The sequence below is a fragment of the Ascaphus truei genome, chromosome 4 (assembly GCF_040206685.1).
Source record: "Ascaphus truei isolate aAscTru1 chromosome 4, aAscTru1.hap1, whole genome shotgun sequence".
NCBI classification, from domain to species: domain Eukaryota; kingdom Metazoa; phylum Chordata; class Amphibia; order Anura; family Ascaphidae; genus Ascaphus; species Ascaphus truei.
Genome location: NC_134486.1, coordinates 247,134,551 through 247,158,234, shown reverse-complemented (window position 1 = coordinate 247,158,234; position 23,684 = coordinate 247,134,551). Strand labels below are relative to the sequence as shown.

The 23,684-nt window shown below is 41.2% G+C and overlaps 1 protein-coding gene across 50 annotated transcripts in view; it reads left to right on the top strand.

Annotated features, from left to right (window-relative positions):
• The window catches only part of TRDN (triadin), a 798,289-nt gene that overhangs the window by 124,486 nt on the left and 650,119 nt on the right, over positions 1–23,684 (top strand). For 49 of the 50 annotated variants that reach the window (XM_075597200.1, XM_075597198.1, XM_075597218.1 and 46 more), the window contains 2 exons: positions 12,819–12,878; positions 13,721–13,813. In XM_075597200.1, the coding sequence (XP_075453315.1) occupies positions 12,819–12,878; positions 13,721–13,813 (153 nt within the window). The remainder of the gene's footprint in view (positions 1–12,818; positions 12,879–13,720; positions 13,814–23,684) is intronic. The other variant, XM_075597224.1, reaches the window with a different exon arrangement.

Here is a 23,684-nt window from a genome sequence, read left to right as displayed (position 1 = left end):
GCTGCATTTGCTTAGCCCACTGAAAAAAAATATTCCTCTTGCTACTGATGCTGCCCTTTTCACGTGGGCAGGGTAGGAGTCATCCTCATCATCATACGATCTGAAGGGGCACTGTTTTGTGTGGCCGGGAGCTTTACATCATAATCCCATCTGGTACTGCTCCCTTTCCGAGGCCATGTAGGGACGCTCATTCCTGAAAGTACACATTTTCGTGTGACTGGGCTCATTACACAATAAACACATATTTTTCTCCATTCTTGCACTTTCAGGTGTATTCTTCCCCCTGACTTCTGGCGGCGCTATTGTATCAATACTTTTCACACTTTTCCCTGTGTATGCTGTAAGCAGGGCTGGTAGTCATACACAGTGGGGCAAACTTCACTCGCAGTCTCTGTACTTCACTTCTTCTGGGAAGCCTTTTAGACCCCGCATTTTCTCAAGTTCACAGACCTTTCAGTGTCTTCTCCACAATATGTGACAAATAGCTCCCTTATGTGATTCTGTCATCTGTCCGGGTTCGTTATAGCATGGTCATTTAGGGTTACCAAAAAAAAATAACACGTAGCATAATACTGCATTAGTCCAGCTTTAACCTTCAGTGGTTTATTCTTCACATCAATGACAAACAATATAACTCAAGCACACTGACCCTTCAGGAAAACCAAAGCATAAAATAAATGCCTACTCCACAGTAGTGAGGCTAACTAGACAACCATGTCTATCTACTGTAACACACTGGCTGGCTAAGCCCAGTTCCAGTTTTAAACAATGCAAATTATAACGTACAATAGAAATAATAAATTGTCCTTATCTGTGGTTGTGGGAAACTGTCCCAAGAGAGTTCAGGCAATCCTTTTGGATACTGCGATACTGACAGGTCTGCTCTGCTGCCTCAGCATGGGTGGAACACCGGTTCCTAGTATACCCGCGCAGCATCCAGCGGGCTTGTTTGCCCTGGCAAACAGGTTTTGGTTATTGGGAGCACTGTACCCATGATGCCACATGTGGTATTCACCTGTAAATTTACCTACTACATCTACGTCTCGTCATTGGGGATTTTAAACTACACTATATATATTTTATCATGTTTATCGTCGCATTTTACAGTTAATAAAATGTTATAATTTTTTCGTTATGTGTTTAGCGGTCCCGTGGGACCTGTTGGTGGTATGTTCCCATTTGATGGTTATGTGGTAACAGTTACTATACTGTAACTTTTAGTGCATTTATTTCCCTTGCTACATCGTGAGTGCAGTTATTAGAGGCTGGAGTGACCCCCTGTGGTCACTTACCTGTGTTTCCTAAACCCCCTTTCCAGTCAGGAGTTAATTCTTCTTTAATTAGCTGCACCTCCAGCTCTCCTCTCCAGTTTAAACCTTTCCTCTTCCCCAAACCTCCCATTCTTATGTTCCGGCAACCACGAAAACTCAAACAGAAATTAGTCAACAGAAAACTTGATAACGAACTTAAAGACACTGATGATGGAACAAAACCGTGCAACAACACACGTTGCAAACTCTGCAAACATATATGCCAAGATCCCACAGCCAGTCACAACCATGGAACACTCAATGTTAAAGGATCATACTGCTGCACATCCAGGAACGTGGTTTATATGATTCAATGCAGCAAATGTGACCAAGGATGCTACATTGGGGAAAACAGCCAAAAGCTTCAAGGCAGAATGAATATGTACAGACACTCTATACTCCACCACGAAGAAGGAAGATACTGCTCACCTGTGGGACATCATTTCTCAAAACTAAATCATTCCGTAAATGATTTCAAAATTAAAATCCTCAATGGAATGTTTAAACGCACCCAAGAACGGAAAACATTTGAACTCAGAATGATAAGACTGTTTGACACCAAAACAAAAGGACATAATGCAAATATGGGGTTTCTCACACACTATCACAATTGTTTGTAAACATCCTGCTTCTCGTCTTAGGGCTGTTATATACAGCATGCGGCCAAGCGTACCTATGAGAACGCACGTGCCTATGCGAACGCGCGTGCCTATGCGAATGCGCGTGCACGTGCCACAAGGTTTTCGTGAGTGTACTGTGTTGAGTGTTGAGTGTGTTTATGTGTGTTTGTGTGTGTTTATGTGTATATGTATGTGTGTGTATGTTTATGTGTAATTTATTATTTATTAAAAAAAAACATTAGTAAAAAGAAAAAATTTATTAGACTTGTGCAGACACACACACACACACACACACACACACACACACACACACACACACACACACACACACACACACACACACACACACACACACACACACACATACATATACATGCTGACATACACACATACACACACATACATACATTTGAGCGCAGGCAGCAGTGCGAAAAGATTATTTTCCTCATCTTCGCCGCTGTCTGTCGCCTCCCCTCTCCCTGCCGTGCGCGTGCACGGCCCTTGTATAGAAAGGCTGACTGATGTCAGCCAACTAAATATCCGCGCGCACGGCGTAGTACGCGCCCGGCACTATAGAACGTGCCTTATCCACACCTCTCCCCCCCCCCCCCCACAGCAACCCCTTCCCTCTCCATGCTGTGCCTTGTCACCCTTGCATGTCTTCAAACATTTTCTCACCTTACCTTATCTACAGCACATCTCTGTTGTTTCTTTTCCCCTGCTCTCCCAAACACTGTTTTAGCCATAGATTAATGTGTTAATCAGTATTGCCGACCTGAAGAAGAGAGGAGAACTCTCGAAAGCTTGTCCTATGACATAAATTGTTAGTCCAAACAAAAAAGGTATCACCTAATACAGAAGAACTCATTTATTCTGCACTATATATACAGACATACATACAGACATACATACAGTACTTTGTTTTTGCTTTGACCTAATAAATATGCTTTGACCATATACTATTAAAGTATTTTTTTTGCCAGTTATCAAGGAAACATATTGATAGCTGGAAATCTATCAAAGCTTGCTTTCGTATTGCTCTGAGGATTAAGTCTGGGCTGCATTCCAGAGTCACGTTAAATGACAATCTGACATTTTCACGGTATTCAAACCGTTCCATTTGAAGGATTTCAGAGTAAGGGGTCTGGTGAAGTGATGAGTGCACTTCCTGTTCACAAAAATAAATCCAGTTTTTATTCTTGAAATCCTTTTGAACATAATTCTCTTCTGTTGATACGGTCATGGGAGATACTGTATCTGCTTTCAGTGAAAATAAAAGATAAACATGCTTTTCACCTTCTCACAGGAAAGTAGTCCTACCTATTTTTTTTTCTTCTTTATTTATTATAATTACCTTTATGGTTCTGTGAAGTTCTTAAACCAGGTGTAGCCCTGGTAGGTTTGGGCTATTATTCTATCCTCCTCCTGGCTGTAATCCCTGCGTAAGGGCAGGTTTGCCAGGAGTAATCATGGGTTTCCCCCACATCAGGTAGTACATTGAGGCAGTGAAGGCAGGTCACCAGACTCTGTGTCCAATCCTGAGACACAGGGGCAGTGTCTGTTGGAGCTACTTAGGGTATTGCCACTTTCTATTTAGTCAGTGTGGTCTTTGAGAGTCTGTTCTTGGAGTGGAAAGGACTAGGGTGGCATAGACTGAGGTGCCAGGACTGGCTAGCTTGAGGCCTCCCAACGGGGAGGGAGAGTGCACACCCCATACCTCCTACCCTGCTTAGGGGTAGGGGAAGAGCTAGACCCACTCTGGGTGGCCCTAGGCCTGGAGTGGTGTCAGGGACATCCTAAAGGAGGACAGCCTGCTGTGCAACTGTCTGCTGTGAATAAGGAAGGACAATAAAGAGCTTGCACTTTTATGGAAACTCCTGCCTGAGAGTGAAGCGTATCAGGAGGAGGGGAAGGTATTTCTTCTTTGGTTACTTCACCCCATACTGCTGGGGGCTGCAGGAGATGGAGGTGCTGCACCAGTAGAGACAACGGAGGCACAACCCCAGAAGCCTGCCCTGTGTCACCCCCATGTCATCGTGGGAGACTCAGGGCCCCCTCTTGCCAGCAAGTGCACACCACACAGAGACATGTAGCCTGAGCTTTAGATTCCCTAGGGGACCTTATCTGAGATTGGGTGAGGGAAACAGGGCTACACAGGCAAAACATTGTTTTTGCCAGATATTTAAAGGCTGGTCACCTGACCCTAAATTCAGCTCACATGGCCATTTTTATACTGTCATGTTTGCAAAATGTGTTGAAAATGAATATATCACGTATGAGCAAATTCACATCTCAGACAGGTCTGCAACATGCCTTTCGCCATTATCTCTTAGCATGCAATGCTTCAACTGTAGCCAAGGATTCTGGGAAATGACATGCAAATGAGCACACCGTGTCACCTTTTACAGTACTTCATTTCAAATGTGAACATGGACAGCTATAAGCATATGCCTGCGATATTAAACAGATGTTTAGCACAGTCTGGGTTAAAGAAGTGCATAGCCAGTAAACCTACTCACAGACAGCTCTTTCAGTCTTTTGGATCTCTTAAAGCTGCAGTTCAGGCTTAAAAAAAAAAAAAAAAATAGTTTTTTTTTTACTTAAGTAGTTTAATGTGGGCAATTTCTACTTACCTAAAGAACTGCATAGCTGCTGGTCAATTCGTTCGCCGTCTATTGATCGGCAAAGTTTGGCGACATCTTTAAATATGGGGAATGTATTTCCTCTGTTTCTGTCACTCAGTGGAAGCTCATGAATATTCATGAGCACTCCTGCACTTACATGTGCAAGAGGGATGGCAGGGCTCACAAAGGGGTGTGCCAGGGCTTGTGACAGAACATGAAGGGGCAGTGCCTTAGTAAATGCTTGTTAAAATAGAATACAAGAAAATTGGTCTTTAAAAGTTGTTTTTTTAAAACAGAAAATGCTAAAAGTATTTTTTCTTACTACAGAACTGATTTATTAAAAAAAACACACATGCAGGATATTGCCTGAACTGTAGCTTTAAGTGTGAGGCTGGTTATACTGGTTTTGCAGTTGGAATAGGTTTCAACCACAATTTTTTAAAGTGTTGGTGGGTAAAAATGTGACAAAACCCTCCACCATACAGTGTACAACAAATAGAAAACCCTTCTGAGCACATTCACATGTCTCAGACAGGTCTGCAACTCTACTTTCATAATTATCTCTTAGGCCGCGCTTATAGTGCCGTCATATAGTTATATTTCGCTGGGCGGCGGCGTCGCGAGTTTCTTTGCATTTGATTGGTTCAAGGGCTGTCACATGAGGCGACAGCCCTTGAAAAATCAAATTTTGCCGGCTACCAGTTTTTGCGACGACGCGTCACTTTGTCGCCATCGCGCTTGCTATAAGCGCACGCGGCGGTGGCAATGCATTTGTTTTCGGTGACGTCGCGTCGCCGGCACTATAAGCACGGCCTTTGCATGCAGTGCTTCCACTGCAGCCAGCCTCAGCTGTTTCAACTTTTGGGTCTTTTCAGTGTCTGTGAGTAGGTCTACTGGTTATGCTTCTTGGAGATGAGGAGGAGCGCAAGCAGGTGTAGCAAAATATGCAAAAAAGAATAACATATATAGTGCAGATAGTAAACACTGTGCAGATAGATGTAATCTATAGAATTGAACTCACATAGATCGTAGAAAATATCACGTGTCAGAGATCCTTCTCTCTCTGACTGGAGCCCTTTGAATGGTAACAGGGAAATCCCTCAAGGCACGGATATGTATGGATAAGAAGAAAAGCCACAATAGTGCATACTATTCCAATATTGTATTAATCAGACAATTAACACGAGTATATTACACTCACATTTGCCATGTACAAATCAGGTGGAGCAGAGAACCGCAGCTCGTTGTATGGTGGTGCAGGTATATGCAGCTTCACAGCGTTCAGGATTCTCTTCCGCGTATGTCACAGCCGTCGCGTCACTTCCGCTGTCGCGTCACGGCTGAGGGCGGAAGTTCCCAATGGATGAGACCTTAGCCCGAATTCTGCCAGTCCTTCAGAGCTTGTTCCCTCACTGCAAACTCTACTCTACGAAGCATCTGGCAAAACGCGTAGAGTTTGCAGTGAGGGAACAAGCTCTGAAGGACTGGCAGAATTCGGGCTAAGGTCTCTTCCATTGGGAACTTCCGCCCTCAGCTGTGACGCGACAGCGGAAGTGACGCGACGGCTGTGACATACGCGGAAGAGAATCCTGAACGCTGTGAAGCTGCATATACCTGCACCACCATACAACGAGCTGCGGTTCTCTCCTCCACCTGATTTGTACATGGCGAATGTGAGTGTAATATACTCGTGTTAATTGTCTGATTAATACAATATTGGAATAGTATACACTATTGTGGCTTTTCTTCTTATCCATACATATCCGTGCCATTGAGGGATTTCCCTGTTACCATTCAAAGGGCTCCAGTCAGAGAGAGAAGGATCTCTGACACGTGATATTTTCTACGATCTATGTGATTTCAATTCTATAGATTACATCTATCTGCACAGTGTTTACCATCTGCACTATATATGTTATTCTTTTTTGCATATTTTCCTATACCTGCTTGCGCTCCTCCTCATCTCCAAGAAACAATCTACCCTTCTGGGACCCGGAACTGTCCCATCAGAGGAAGTTGAGCTGCTCTTTACACTTATATATTTTTTCACTATTGGTGTTATATTGTGTGTATATTAGTGTATTCTTAACAACATTATTGGATCACCTGGGAGCGCCCAATCCACTTCCCCACCCCTTCCCTTCCCCTTCCCTCACATCCCCCTTTTTTTTTTGCATTCACTTCAACTACTGGTTATGCACTTCTCTAACCCAGGATGTGCTGAAAAGCTGTGTAATGCGGCAGGCATGTGCTTATAGGGGTTCATTTTAATATGGACATGAAGTTAAAGGTGATGCTGTGGGCTCGTTTGCATGTTATTACCCAGAATCCCTGGCTGCAGTGGAAGCACTGTATGCTAAGAGATAATGGAGAAAGACATGGTTGCAGACCTGGTTGAGACATGTTAATGTGCAGAACTTTCACAAAATGTAAGAAAAAACACACAATTGTTTTACAAAGAACATTTAAAGATCCCCACAAATTTTTCGGTGAATGATAGACTGTCAATATTTTTGTTATATGGAAACTCAACAAAGCTAACAACGTAAATTGACACAGAGGAAACAACAGGCCCTACCACACTCAGAGGAATTCCACAGCATTCAGATTGACTTTATTGATACACTTATGTTACAGGCACATTGTTTACGGACAATTCTATGTCAGGTGAAATATCAGTGGAAATAGTATACACAAAACTCCATTAAATACCCTACTAGAACCCCCATGTGAGTCGCTCTTAGGTTATTTAATTGAGTTTTGTATATGCTATTATAACTGATATTACACCTAACAAAGGGTTGTCCTGCTGTCACATCACTCTGCATCAATAAATCAATTTTGACAAAGTCAAGCTGACTGCTGTGGAATAACTCTGAGTGTGGCAGGGCCTGTTGTCTCCTTGATTACTTCGATGTGTCTGCAGATTCCCACCTGTACCTGCACTAGATCTTCCACCTCCGCATATCTTAGTTACTGAGTACTCACTACTGTCATTTTTTACTTCTATAAATTGACACTGGCCAACTAGTATTTAGGGGAAATTAAATGTACAATATCTTATCTTAAAGGGGATTTATAAATCACATTGCATTTCTCTATGGATCCCATTTTCAAAGTATACTCTCCAATTTAAATAGCATTTTTACAACCTCAGTATCAAAACATATCCACTGTGGGAAGCCTAATATGTTAAATTATCGGTGCCTAATATCCCAACATTTATAGAGCATGACATATTAGTTCCCAATTACTCCTTAACTGGGAATGAATATTTTATGTTCATTCTTACTACCTCAACAACTTAGCTAAGATGCCAGTTAAGTAAAAATGCTTTTGCTGAGCTAAATGCGACAACTGTTAAACCCAAGAAGCCAGGATTCTGCTTATAATAAATATATATATAGACTATGCATCTAATGTATTTCTTACCAGACTGCTTACAATTGCAGCATTCAACTTCCACAATGTAGTTCATGATACAGGACTTACTTGATTTGAGTAACAGTGAATATTCCTTTAATACCTTAATTGCCCGAGGAGCCAGTGTAGCTATACATTGTGGCCCCACGAGGGGTAAAGCGAATAAAGCAAGCTTCTTTGCAGCTCTGTGATGTGCTCTCTGCAAAGTCCTGTTGTGAAGGAGTGTTTAAGGACAAGCCCATTGTGTAGATCAATCAAAGAACACTCTGGGCCATTTCTGTTTATTTCAGTTTCAACAGGCACTGCAGGTTTAGTGCAATTTGTCTGTAGTTCTGAGCCTTTGGCTAGTAGGATTTGATCGGCTCAGCATGCATATGTGCTGTTTGTGAGCCTGAAGTACCCACATGTAATAAAAGGCAAGAATACTCCCTTCTTCCGCCCCATCAATACACAGTATTGCATCAGTTAATGCTGGCAATGCAACGACCAGATTCTTTTGACAGCAAATACTAGTTGGGTGGGTTTACTATGATGGAATAAAACCCATTTTAGAGAATTACTGCAACAAAAAACAACTATGTTTAGAAGGAAGATGCAGTAACTTCTTTTAAAAAGAGGTTTGATAAACACTGTAGAAACCACAGTGAAATGCTAGCTAACTAGACATAATGAGAACTTTTTTTCTGCAGTGTTTTCTTACATGCATGGCTTATTCCTCATTATTTTCCACTGTAAACTCTCTTAGTGTGTTTTTCCTGCTCAATTGCATAAGACGTGTGTAAGATGTATACTGGCACCCTAACACAAGGTCAAGTGAGCAGGGCATGAGAAAATGAGGTACTTTGTAATTGTCTGCTGCATATGAGGGCTCTAATAATAAAATGCATGATCTAAAAAAATATACTGCCTCACCATAATGTAATAAACGCTGCTGTCATTTCACAAACAGTACAGTTGCCATGGTAACAAAGATTATCCTTGCAGCCTCTACATTCTGTCATTTTTCCAAATACGAATCGTAATATTAGGATTTATTAGCAATGTGTCACGTTGATAAGAATAAATTGCATGTTTTACTCTGGGCATGTAAGTCTTCTTTAAAATGAGATCCTCTTTATCAACTTAGCAATATAATATGATGTGATTACCAGAAAATTAAAGCCATTTGTCATAAAGGATGTGACATATCAAAGCACTCAATAGGAAAGATACTGATTTAAAATTGAATTAACACAATCCCCTTTGTCCGTATATTTACTGTTGTGGATCATTTAAAGCATGGCAATTATTTGTTGTAATATACTGTACATGCTTTGGGGAAATGGTCTCCACAACATCAGAGAATTAGTATTTGGTATTAAAAAATAGATCTTATTGTCACCTACTTTCCAGTCAGGAAACAAGCTGACAGAGATCCGGTATAAATGAGGGTTCAGTGCTTATCCTATGCAGATACAGTGCATTATCACTGCTGGGCTATTTAAACTTTATTCCTGTAGAATCAAATTGTCTAACGTCTTTAGTTCAAGATGAGTCTGCAATGCAATAAAACAGTATTTACTTGTTTCAGTGTTTATAATCCACAAGTGTATATTCTATAATGCAGCTATTAAGGATGTGACTGTAACTTCAAGAAATCCATGTATTATTATCTATGTAATGTTTTTTTGTGTGATACGTGTATACCAGGGGTAGCCAACTCCAGTCTTCAAGAGCTACCAACAGGTCAGATTTTCAGGATATCACTGCTTCAGCACAGGTGGCTCAATCAGTGGCTCAGTCTTTGAGTTTACACTATAGTATTCTATCATTTTCTTAGGGCCCCTCATGTCTGCACTATATATTTCAGTAGGACGATTAGAATGTACAACACAGATAAGGATAGAATATAGTTGGCTAGACCAGGCAATGAGGAGGAGAAGCTAAGGAGGAAGAATCAGAAAACACTCTAGTAACTATTTAAAGTATAATATTGATGGAGAGTCAATGCTCAAATAAATGATTAATATGATGAGAATCACATAGTAACAAATTGTGTATCATTTTTATTGCTTTCTTAATTCTTTGTAACCATTTTTTTCATCCTATGGTTTCCCTTCTTGAGAGGCAGAATACATGCTATACTGACACAGAGCCTGCCTGGATTATTTACTGCTGAGACTTTAGAATCATTACATTGGACTGACTCCTTCTGACTACTTATACAAAACCCTAGTGGACTGAGTGTGTCGGCATCCAGATTAGCAAATGTATTGTATTGTATGTCTATATTTATATAGCGCCATTAATGTACATAGCGCTTCACAGTAGTAATACATGTGGTAATCAAATAAATAACAGATAATATAAATAACAGATCATGGGAATAAGTGCTTTAGACATAAAAGTAACATTAAGGAAGAGGAGTCCCTGCCCCGAGGAGCTTACAGTCTAATTGGTAGGTAGGGAGAACGTACAGAGACAGTAGGAAGGAGTTCTGGTAAGTGCGTCTGCAGGGGGCCAAGCTTATGTATCATATGTTCAGAATATCCACAGTGCTATTCATATGCTTCTTTAAGCAAGTGTTTCTTAAGGTGGGTCTTAAAGGTGGATAGAGAGGTGGTAGTCAGGTACTGAGGGGAAGGGCATTCCAGAGGTGTGGGGCAGTCAGTGAAAAAGGTTTAAGGCGGGAGAGGACTTGAGATACAAAGGGGGTAGAAAGAAGACATCCTTGAGAAGAACGCAAGAGTCTGGATGGTGCATAACGAGAAATTAGGGCTGAGATGTAAGGAGGGGTAGAAGAGTGTAAAGCTTTAAAAGTGAGGAGAAGAATGGAGTGTGAGATGCGGGATTTGATCGGAAGCCAGGAGAAGGATTTCATGAGGGTTATTGATTGATTATTGTTAATAAGAGAAATAGGTCTCTGACAGCATCTGGATGGGTGTAACACCATAATTAGGCATGATATAATTTAAATAGGGGTCTAATCTCCTCTCCCCTCTTTCTCAACTCGATCTAAAACCCTATTTCTGAGTCTGGATCAGAGTAACGTTCTTGGATGATAACGTAACATTATGCTTCAATAACATGACGCTAATTAGATGTAGTTTGGATGTTTTTGCATAAAATTCACTTTGAGGATACTACAGTATGTCCATTCCTATTGTAAATAACACCACTTTATAAGCCCTGATTTAACAAAAATGTGTGTATCTAGCCCTGAACTAACACCTCATGATATTATACAACAAAATAAAGAGATAGACAGCACTCAGAGAATGCACGCTAATGATAATAGCCGCAGAGTGCTCAAGGGAACAGGGAGGACCCAAATTCTTCCAGAAAATATCAAAGAACAAGAGGGCTCCCAGCACTCACTGATGCAAAATGAATACAGAAATGGGGATATACCAAATCTAAAATTTAATGATAGAAGCACAAGACAATAATAATAGAACCATGTCATACACGTTTGCAGCAACACAAAAAATCCCAAGTGATTCTGAATTCAAAAGTGCAAGGAAAAAACACAGGGCCAGGGAAACAAAAGGCAAGAAATAACCACACAGGGGGAAGTATGTGGAGGGGGGGGGGGGAGAGAGGAAAAGGGAAAATAGGGGGGCAACATTTTGGTGTAAAGACCCCTTCCTCCGGCCTGTTCCCTAAGGTCCCACATACCAAAGGTACTTCCCTATTCCCTTGTCAAAAAACAGACCCCAATACAGCTAGTCCTCGCTATCCAACGTTTCACTTTACAACTAATGGAATATCCAACGCTTTACAATGCAACCCTATGGGCCGTTTTTCAATGCCTGAATGCGTTATCCGACGCCTGAATGCGTTATCCAACGCTCACCGCCACTGATTAACATAGGACTTACTTTACAACGTTTTCACTATCCAACGCTACTTCCAGCAGGCTCAGCTCTAGTCAAACATGCCCCCTGTTGTCACCTGGACAACAGTGATGCTTTCATTGTGTTGCTGGATCTGTGCAGGCTCGTGTATTTGGATACGCCCCCCGGCATCATCATGACAACATTGATGCTGTTCTCCTTACTGGAAGGAGTAACGCGTCTTCTGCCTGGTTGAGGAAGCCTTCAGGCATCTCATGACGTATTGTCTAACCTACAGCGAGAGTTGCCCCTCATTCCGCCCACCGATGACGTCAATCCCGACAGGGTACTTAAGTCGGAACTTGGGATCAGTGTTAGCAGCAGCCCCATTGTAACAACAACAGGAAAAGCCACAAAGAGGAGCATTGTGGTGACAGGAACATTGGACTCACTAGATTCAAGTGCAGTATACACAGTTCTCCTCTTTCCTTGTTGATTCTGTGACACTTGCAGATGTAATTCATTGACATTACAGTTTATATTATCTGCTCATCCTTTTGATTTTCAGTAGATTTAGATTCTAATATTGGGGTCTGTTTCTTGATACAGGGAATAGGGAAGTACCTTTGGTCTGTGGGACCTTAGAAAACAGGCCTAAGGAAGGGGTATTTACCCTGAAACGTTGCCCTCTTATGCCCCCCCCCCCCCCCATACTCCCCCTGTGTGGTTATTTCTTGTCTTTTGTTTCCCTGGCCCTGTGTTTTTTCCTTGCACTTTTGCATTCAGAATCACTTGGGATTTTTTTGTGTTGCTGCACACGTATATAACATGGTTCCATTATTATTGTCTTGTGCATCTATCATTACATTTTGGATTTGGCATATCCCCATCTCTGTATTTATTTTTCAAAAGTGAGTGCTGTGAACCCCCTTGTTCTTTAACACCTTATGATAACATGGAGGTAGTCTGAGCCGTTTACTTTACATCTCTTTCAACCAAAACATTTTTTTTTTTTTGGATTTTTAGTTCTTCAAAAAGACAAGACGGAAAAACATGAAATTCTAGAAATCAAAGCTTCACATAAAGGTAAGGAGAAAGGCGTCATGCACGTTCAGCATAACATTTTCTGATAAATAATGAGCCTTGTAAATGACAGACATCAAATTGAATATATATTACTGTAATGTTTACATTATCTTGTATATAAACAAGAAGAGTAATGAGTAGATATTCAACATGCAAGACTCTAAGGGCTCTATTTTTCAAAGTCTCCATGTTGCAAACAAAACAGTGAAAAAGGAGCAAAAACACAGCACCATATTTATATATAAAAAAGGAATCCTATGAAAAACAAGGTTTTATTTTTTTTAAATAAATGTGGTTCAGATTCTTTTTACTTTGACTTTGTCCCCTTTTTGTAGCAGGACAATTTTGATAATAGACCCTAAAATGTACTTATCAAGATGGCATATAATTTTATCCATGGATAGTTTCTCCGAAGAGGAAAGGGAAAGCAGTGGCAAATTGTTAAAATGTTACAGTTTGAAATGAATGATATGGCTTGTTGTCCTCAAGTGTAAAAACAAAATAGAAGAATTGAAAGTACAGTTTTTGTATATCTATAAGAAAACTGGGACAAAATTCTGTTCAATGTTGTTTTAGAACCAGATACTGTACATTTGTCTGCAGACTACACATTGTCTTAAATTTCAGCTGCATTTTCAACATGGAATAATATTCTTAATACTAGAAAACAACCATACAGTACTTTTATTCTTTAGCCTTTTTTAAACCAATTGCAATTATGTTTATGCGTTCAATTTTACTGTCCATGCAAAGAATCTTGTTGCCTTATTTTGCATAGCTCAACATGGTAGATTAAATGCTGATGCACCAATGAGATGTACTGCTTAATTATATCTGCATAGGAACCGTACGTAGTTTGCCTAATGCAGGCCTGCACAACTTGAAAAGTGAGAAGGGACTAAATGCTCCAAGGAAAACAGATTTGGGACGCTCGGGTAAAACAGCACTATATTATTCAAAATTATACATTTATTTACCATGTTTACTTGAAACAAAATTACATTTAAAATACTTTCATTCAAATTAACTAATTTCCTGATCATCTCACAAAATGAGAATACCCCCTTCAAATTCCAAAAAGGGCTATCCGTCACCCACATAAATATCCGGAGTCTGCTGCCTAAATTGGACGCACTAAGAGCATGGTGCCTTATGCATAAACCAAAAGCCATCGTTCTTACAGAAACATGGCTAACCCCTAAAACCCCTGATGCACATATTGCCATTCAGGGATACTCCATTTCTAGGAGAGATAGGTCAAAGAGAGGAGGAGGGGTGTTATTTTATATTGCAGACACCTTACAGTTTACACTGTTAAATTGCCCCCAAGCCCACCCTCTTTTGAAATCCTAGTTGGCAGAATATGTCTCCCCTTTTCTAAGGCCATCTTGCTTACTGGCATCTACCGCCCCCCTAAAGCCCCTCTAAAATCCCTGACTGATATCACCCAGTTTCTTGACTCCATTTCCTCTCTGAATCAAAAGAGTGAGCTGCTAGTTCTTGGGGATTTTAACTTCAATTGGCTTGACCCTAAAAACCACAAAATCCACACACAAATTAAATCGCTTAACCTATCGCAACTCATTTCCCAACCCACACGAATAAACCTGAAATCGCACAACCATTCCTTGCTAGACTGGATTCTCTCCTCAAATCCCAGCAGAATCCAATCCTCTGGCATCCTTCCTGACATTTTCAGTGACCATGCAATAGTGTACTGTGTAAGGAAAATTAAACCGCCCCATTCAAGCCCTAAAGTTCTCCTCACTAGAACATTTAAAAACTTTAACCCACAACAGTTTCTGTCTGACCTTACCAACTGCCCTTGGCGCAGAATCGATTTAATTCCCGACCCTGATTCTGCGCTTGACTATTTCCAATTTGAGTTCTTAAAACTCTGCGATACCCATGCTCCACTACGCAGAATAAGGGTACGGGGTGCCCACCTTCCATGTGTAACACCGACCTTATAGCACTCTACCAGTTCAGGGATGCCTTGTGGAAAAGTCACAAAGTAACTGGCACTACCAAGGATCTCAATCACTACAGATGCCTGCTGAACGTGTGCACAAGGCAAACAAAGCACGCAAAAGCACAATAATACTCTGACAATCTCCTCCAGAACACATCAAACCCAGCTAACTTCTGAAAGGTTATCAACAACATATTCCAGCCTTCTAACCATCAACAACAAGTAATATCACTAAGGGGGATATTACTCTGACAAATCCCACCGACATTGCAAATGCATTCAATGACTACTTTGTGGGGTGTGCTACTAACTTATTAACGAAACGCAACCCAAACCACAAACCTGAATCTCATCCTGGGAGTACCCATATAGCCCCACCCCCTCCCAACACTGCCCACAATTTTCAATTTGGCCCAGTATCTGAAGAGGAGATTACACAAGCACTCCTCAAATTACAACTAAGCAGCCAATGTGGACCTGACTTACTACAATCTAGGTTCCTAAGACTTGGTGACCCAGCCATTGCCAAACCAATTGCTTCCATAGTCAACTCTATCCTGTCTGCAGGCCATATCCCTAAGACCTGGAAAACTGCTAGAGTTGTCCCAATCTTCAAAAGTGGGGACAAACACACTGTCTCAAAATACAGGCCAATCTCCCTTCTCCCAATCCTATCCAAAGTCATGGAAAAATGTGTACACTCCCAACTAAGCGATTACTATACCAAGACAAATTTCCTTAGCCAATTCCAATCTGGCTTTCGCCCTAAACACTCTACCGTAACTACCCTGCTAAAAGTTTGCAATGAAATCCAGTGTGGAATGGAACGTGGTCAACTCACTGGTGCAATATTCCAAGATTTTGCAAAGGCTTTTGATACTGTTGATCATGCTATCCTGCTTAATAAACTCCAGAGCTCTGGAATAGGGAAGCATGCTTGAAACTGGTTTCAGTCCTACCTATCAGGTAGATCCCAACATGTGTCCATCTCAGGCTCTAACTCCAACCCCCTGGATATCACCTGTGGCGTCCCGCAAGGCTCTGTTCTGGGGCCCCTACTCTTCTCAGTGTTCATCAATGATCTTCCCACAGCTTGTAATGAAGCTTCAATACACATGTATGCAGATGACACAATCTTATATGCACACAGCCATAGCCTCTCCGACCTTGAACACGTACTTCAGTCTGACTTTTTGAGACTCGAAAACTGGATTTCCCAAAACTAACTGTTTTTAAACACTGACAAGACTGTAACAATGGTATTTGGGTCCAAGACTACATTTTTAAAGCTTCCAGCGACTGAGCTCCAGATTAGAACCAACACTAACACCACCCTAACTCCTGTTACTAGTTTTAAATACCTGGGCATGTGGTTGGACTCCCACTTAACATTCGGAATGCACATTGATACCCTGACAACCAAGACCTATGACAAACTAGGGGTACTTTACAGGAACAAATCCTCCCTAAGTCTCCTGGTCAGAAAGCGTATCGCACAGCAGATGTTAATGCCAATTATTGACTATGGAGACATTGTATATGGCTCAGCACCTCAAACCCACCTTAGCAAACTTGACACCCTCTACAATTCAATTTGTCGTTTTATTCTCCAATTCAACTATAACACACATCACTGCGAAATGCTCAAAGAACTAGATTTGGTCAACACTCGAGTGTAGGCGCAAAGTTCACCTTTCCTGTCTTGCCTTCAAATTCTTTATGGGCAAGCTACCCAGCTACCTGAACTAGTTCCTCACCACTACCACATGCAGCACCTATCATCTGAGATCAGACTCCAAAAGACTGTGCATTGTCCCAAGGCTCAACAAAGTATACGGACGTTCCTCTTTTCTCTTACCGTGCACCCCAAAACTGGAACAACCTACCAGAGACTCTCACATCCACCACCAGTTTAAGTTCTTTCAAATCTAAGGCTGTCACACATTTTAATCTGGTCTGTAACTGTTACATACGCCCATAATATATATTTTCTTTAACTGTGCACGCAATGTCTTGTATATAATGTATAGCCTGTTCATTTATGTAACTGTACTTGTAACCATGTATTATTTGTTTTACTCTGTGCCCAGGACATACTTGAAACGAGAGGTAACTCTCAATGTATTACTTCCTGGTAAAATATTTTATAAATAAATAAATACATAATAACTAAAATGAATGAGAGGTATTACACCTCTCGTCAGCAACAAGCTTCAATCAATCCACTACACAGGAAAACATTGTTAAATAAAATGGGGTTTATTTGGTGAGACATACAAAAAATGCACAAAACATCATATCTCCCTCAGCACCCATCATCAGCAGCAGCAGCAGCAGCAGCATATCTCCCCAGCACCCCTCAGCATCATCTCCCCAGCACCCTAAATCATCTCCCCCAGCACCCTTCAGCATCTCCCCCAGCATCCCTCATCATCTCCCCCAGCACCCTCATCATCTCCCCCAGCACCCTTCATCATCATTTCCCCCAGCACCCCTCAATATCATCTCCTCCAGCATCATCATTATATCTCCCCAGCACCCCTCATCATCATCTCCCCTTGCACCCTTCATCATCATTTCCCCCAGCACCCTTCATCATCTCCTCCAGAACCCCTCATCACCTCCCCCAGCACCCTTCATCATCATCTCCCACAGCACCCTTCATCATAATCTCCCCGAGCACCCTTCATCATATCCCTCAGCACCCCTCATCATATTCCTCAGCACCCTCATCATCTCCCCCAGCACCCCTGATCATCAACCACTCCCCATCATCATATCTTTAGCAGACCCTCTCATTATCATCAACCACCCCGCATCATCATATCTCCTTCAGTCCCTTTCAGCAGTCCCTCTCATCACCATCATCAACCACCCCCCATCATCATATCTCCCACAGCCCCTTTCAGCAGTCCCCTTACTCATCATCAACACCCCCATCCCCCTTCCCATGCCTACCTGATCACGACGGCGTCAGAAGCAGGCCCCAGGAGGTATTAGTGGCTACCGGTATCAGGGCAAGAAGGTTAGAAGCGCGAGGTAAGAAGCGCACTCTAGCAGCAGACACCGGAAGTTCCCAGTCACACTGCTAGAGCGCATCACACTGCTGGAGCACGCTCCTTCTGCTTGAGTGCGCTCTTTCCCATGCTCCTTCCTACCATCCTCCTCTGACGGGAGAGCGGGCTCGGGGGGAGTGCGTCACAATGCTGGAGCGTGCTCCTACTACTAGAGCATGCTCCGTGCTCCTTCCCTACCTTCCTCCTCTGATGGGAGAGTGGGCTCGGGGGGGCCATCACAGGGAGTCCAGGCGGGTCGTATGCATCCAGCGGCCGTATGTTGTGCAGGCCTGGCCTAAGGCACAGTAGATTAAAGAGTGATGTTAATGCTTTATATCCCGGGCTTCAATGTCTTGTCAAAATCTGCAGGAAGTAAAATTTTTTTATATGATTCAGTTTAGGAAAAACAAAAACAGACACTGCATTCAACTGCAGTATTTACATTAGTATTTGAATTTAAGAAAATGTATTCTATTTGAGAAAAATAAATTGAGTCATCCTAAAATATTGTCTCGCTTTCTGTTAGTTTTCAGCATTTCTCCTTCCAGCCGTTAAATCCTTTATTTACCTGATTTAAATTCAGCGTGCTCATCCTGCTCTTTCTATTTTTGTAGCTTTGCTATTTTGGAGTGTTGATCCATATCCACCCGTGAGCATCTGCCACATTGTACAAATCTAGTACAATTTGACTTTTCTTGAATACTGTATTTTCTGTGGATGTTTGGTGCCAACTTAAATAATCTATTCAAACAAAAAAAAAAAAGTGTATTCTGATTGGGAAGAATTGTAATGTATATAAATGTTATATCCATATTCAGTATCTACAGTAAATTAAAGTCTTTACCCTTCCCTATTTTTATATCTTCCACTTCCAAGCCCCACTTGACCAACCCTTGCACTCATAACTTTTAGTCGGCCCCACAGATAAAATTATACCGATCTGTCAAAAAGTTATCGGTATATCTCCTTCATGTGTACTGAAGGAGAAATCTGTCAGGTTTTGAAAAAGTATGTACGCTATAATTTCCACTAAAAATAATCCTCATGTTTATCGATTAACACCTACAACAATTCTACTACTAGGTTGTTTCAAAGAAGTTCCCACATTTTCAGTGTTTTTCAGTTTTTGGATCACATGAGTGACAGTGCATCAGTATTACCAAATACAGATGTGCAAGTTTGGAGTTTTTAAATACGACCCTCTACCCTTCAAACCTCCTGCTAATCGAATAAATTTGAGCCACAACTCAGCCCTTCCTACCTGGGCCTGAGACTTATGGGAGGAGGGGGTAAACAGGGTGGAACAGGCAATCAGGAAATCAGCCTCAAAATAAAAAATAAAAAAATAAAAAATAATATATAGTATATCATTATATACATAAATACAGTTAAATATGCGGTGTTACTGCATGGAGCTCTGTGGATTTGCTCCATACAACATAATTGATTTCCCTTTTTTCTAATACAGAGATCCATGCATGTAGGCATTTTGCAAACAGTGATGTATGTACATATACCCAATTATATATATCATCTTCAGCCCTTGTCAATCACTGTTGGATAAAGGCCTCAACAATGATCTTCCAGGTTCTGCGGTTGAAAATCTCTCTTCTCCATGTCGCTCCAACAAATTTTCTGATTTCATCCTACCATCTTACTTTTTGTCGTTATCTATGTCTTTTAATTTTCATTGGAATCCAGTTGAGTACCATCTTTGTCCAATAATGATCCCCCAGCTGTAAAACTGGAGCAAAAGTAGTGGAGAAAGCAGTAGAATTGTTATCAATGTGTAGGAATCTCTGCTTTAGTTTTGGTTGGAAATAATAATTATTGCTTTTGGTTTTAATCCAGAACTCACATTTAAAAGAGCTGGAGATAATTCAAACAGCAGCACTTTGAATGGATTTTAAGAGAGAGAGGTGTGAGGAAGTGAGGCCAGATAAAATAATGTTACATTAATCAATGCAGGAGAAAACACGGTCATGCATTAGTGTTTTAGGGGTAGTGGAACAAAGGAAAGGGCATATTTTAGCAATGCTGCAACAGAAGAAGCAGGAAGATTTAGTAACAGCATTTGTATGTGTGGGGATGGAAAGGGAGGTGACGAATGTATTGTAACCCCTAGACAGCATGCTTGGAAGACTGGGTGGATACAGGGCCGGTCTTTGCTCAAGGCAGTTGCCCAGTGCCTTTAGCAGGCACCACGCTCCCTCCTCTCCCTCTTTCTGCCTGTGCCAAGTTCCAACTTCCACATGACTGGAGGAAGGAGCAGGATGAGGGTTCACACCCCCCACCCCGGACTGGAAAGACTACCTCTCACCCCTAAGTGGGTGTATGGATTTTTTTATTTATTTTTTATTTTAACCTTACATTTGCTGGAGCGGCCCCACTCCTACAGCACTGCGTTGTCATGGTGACCCGACGTCACTTAATGCTGCAACGTCACACAACAGTCATTGACATTACAGCGCAAGGTCACATTTTTCGCAACGCTGCAGGAGAAGGACCACTCTTCAATGTAAGTACCCCCAACACTTCCACTGGTTGCGTTCTGGATTTAACAGAGGTAGAATACCAGCAGATTTAGCTAAATGTATTTACTGGGTATTAACTGAAGAGAAACGAAAAAGGATGAATGGGTTCGGAAGCGAGAAAACTTCGGTGACATCAATACATGGGTCCCGAAATGAAAATGGCAGTGTGCCAGACATCAAGAAGACATTTCAAGGAACAAAGATGGTGCTTGACTGGCTTTCAAGAGATATTTATGAATTAAGTCGAAAAAGCCATGTTAATCCGGTTGCGATTGTGCTTTCGAGTGTTCTCATCTGGTCAAGAGGTTCTGATTGACAAAATATTCCATGAGTTAACACAGATGTAAAAAAAAAAACCAAAAAACAAGATAAGTCTAAGGCAGATTAGTAGGACAGGGATGTCAGAGAGAAGAGTAAATAAACAGACATTGCAATAAATAGATGAATGGGACAGTTAGATATAGAACCCTACATCTATCAGCAGTGTGAGGGGGGGGGAGATGCAGGGGGGAAGGGGGGTTGACTTGTAAAATGAACAGAGCGGCAGGGAGAAACATTACAAAAAATTATAGTGTGAAAGGAATCCCATATCAGCATTAAGTCCTCTTGCTTTAGTGTCAAAGAGCATTATCATTTTGAGTTCAAATGTTTTTTTGTTCTTTAAAGCTTTTAAACATTCCTTTGAAGATTTTGATTTGTAAATTATTTATGGAGAAATTGTATGTATCTATGAGGTTTCTTGCACACTGTAAAAAGGTGAGGCTGACACAGAGGTGTGCTCAAAGAGTAGAAATAGCTTATTATGAGCTTAGCATCACTATGAGTAAAATAGCCAGCTCTGTCCATTGCATGCAGGACAAAGCAATGAAGAGTACTCTTCTCTGATCAACACAAAGGAATCTTATTCAGGGCATATACTTACAGTTAGGTCAGGAAATAATTGGACATTGATACAATTTTCATAATTTTGGTTCTGTACGCCACCACAATGGATTTGAAATGAAACAACCGAGATGCAATAGAAGAGCAGACTTTCAGCTTTAATTCAAGGGGTTGAACAAAAATATCGTATGAAACGTTTAGGAATTGCAACCATTTTCATACACAGTCCCCTTATTTCAGGGGCTCAAATGTAATTGGACAAATTAACACTATCATAAATAAAATGTTCATTTTTAATACTTAGTCGAGAATCCTTTGCAGGCAATGACTGCTTGAAGTCTGGAACGCATGGACATCATCAAACACTGGGTTTCCTCCTTTGTGTTGCTTTGCCAGGCCTGTCTTCAGTTGTTGTTTGTTCGTGGGTCTTTCTGCCTTCACATTTTGTCTTCAGCAAGTGAAATGCATGCTTGATTGGGTTGAGATCAGGTGATTGACTCGGCCATTGCAGAATATTCCACTTCTTTGCCTTAAAAAACTCCTAGGTTGATTTCGCAGTATGTTTTGGGTCACTGTCCAATCACCTTCGCTGAATTTGGCTGAATTTGAGCAGACAATATATCCTTATACACTTCAGAATTCATCTGGCTGCTTCTGTCTTCTGTCACGTCATCAATAAACACTAGTGACCCAGTGCCATTGGAAGACATGCATGCCCATGCCATCACACTGCTTCCACCGTGTTTTACAGATGATGCCTTCTCCATACTTTTTTTCTTCCCATCATTCTGGTACAGGTTGATCTTAGTTTCATATGTCCAAAGAATGCTGTTCCAGAACCGGGCTGGATTTTTTAGATATTGTTTGGCAAAGTCTAATCTGGCCTTTCTTTTCTTGAGGCTTATGAATGGTTTGCACCTTGTGGTGAACCCGCTGTATTTGCTCTTGTGAAGTCTTCTCTTTATGGTAGACTTGGATAATGATATTCCGACCTCCTGGAGAGTCTTCTTCACTTGGCTGGATGTTGTGAAGGGGTTTATCTTTACCATAGAAAGGATCCTACGATCATCCACCACTGTTGTCTTTCGTGGACGTCCAGGCCTTTTTTTGTTGCAGAGCTCACCAGTGCGTTCTTTTTTTCTCAGAATGTACCAAACTGTTGATTTGGCCACTCCTAATGTTCCTGCTATCTATCTGATGGATTTTCTTTTTTTTTGCAGCCTAATGATGCCCTGTTTCACTTGCATTGAGAGCTCCTTTGAGCGCATGTTGTGGGTTCACAGCAACAGCTTCCAAATGTGAATACCACACCTGGAATCAACTCCAGACATTTTACCTGCTTAATTGATGATGAAATAATGAAGGAATAGCCCACACCTGTCCATGAAACAGCTTTTGAGTCAATTACTTTTGGTCCCTTGAAAAAGAGGGGGCTACATATTAAAGAGATGTAATTCCTAAACCCTTCCTCCAATTTGGATGTGAATACCCTCAAATTAAAGCTGATAGACAGCACTTTAAGCCCATATTCATTATTTAACTGTAACTTGAATTTATTTTGGTAAACAGCCGAAATAACAAAACATGTATCAGTGTGCAATTATTTCTGGACATAACTGTATATCTTCGAAAAGCTGTCACCATAGTCATTCTTACTACTTGCATTCTCTCTGTGCATGCTCCAAACACCTCCCTCCTTCCATAACTGTATTTCCATTGTTTTGTGTTATCTGTTGCTGGGTCTAGCTGTGTGGGATGCATGGTGTAAGTCTCTGCTGTCCTGCTCTGTGTCTGGAATTCCAAGGTTGGCTTTTTCATATTGCCTTGTGTCTTTGAGAAATTAACTCATTACTTGCTGGATCCCACTGGCCAAGTCTTAAACAGTCTTTCTTCATATGAACAAACACAGGTTTTCATATTACCCAGAATCCTCTGAGGGCAAAGTCCAGGGGTGTTTCAGGTCCAACATACTATCATCATTCTTTGTAATGTTTCTCCCTGCCTCTGTTAATTTTGCAAATCAACCCCTTCCCTCTGCCTCCTCCCCCCTCACACTGCTGCTGGATGTATGTATGGTTCTATATCTCACTGTCCCTTTCATCCATTTATTACCCTGTTTGGTTACTTGCTATTCTCCCTGACATGCCTTTACTACTTATCTGCCTTAGATTGTTATCTTTGATTTTACCTCTGTGTTAAACTCATGGAATATTTTGTAAATCAGTATTGCTGACCAGAGGAAGAGAGAGAACTCTCGAATGCTTGTCTTATAATATCAATTGTTAGTCCAAATAAAAATGGTATCACCTAATACTGAAGTACTCATTTATTGAAAAACAAAAAAATGATGACCAAAAGTAAG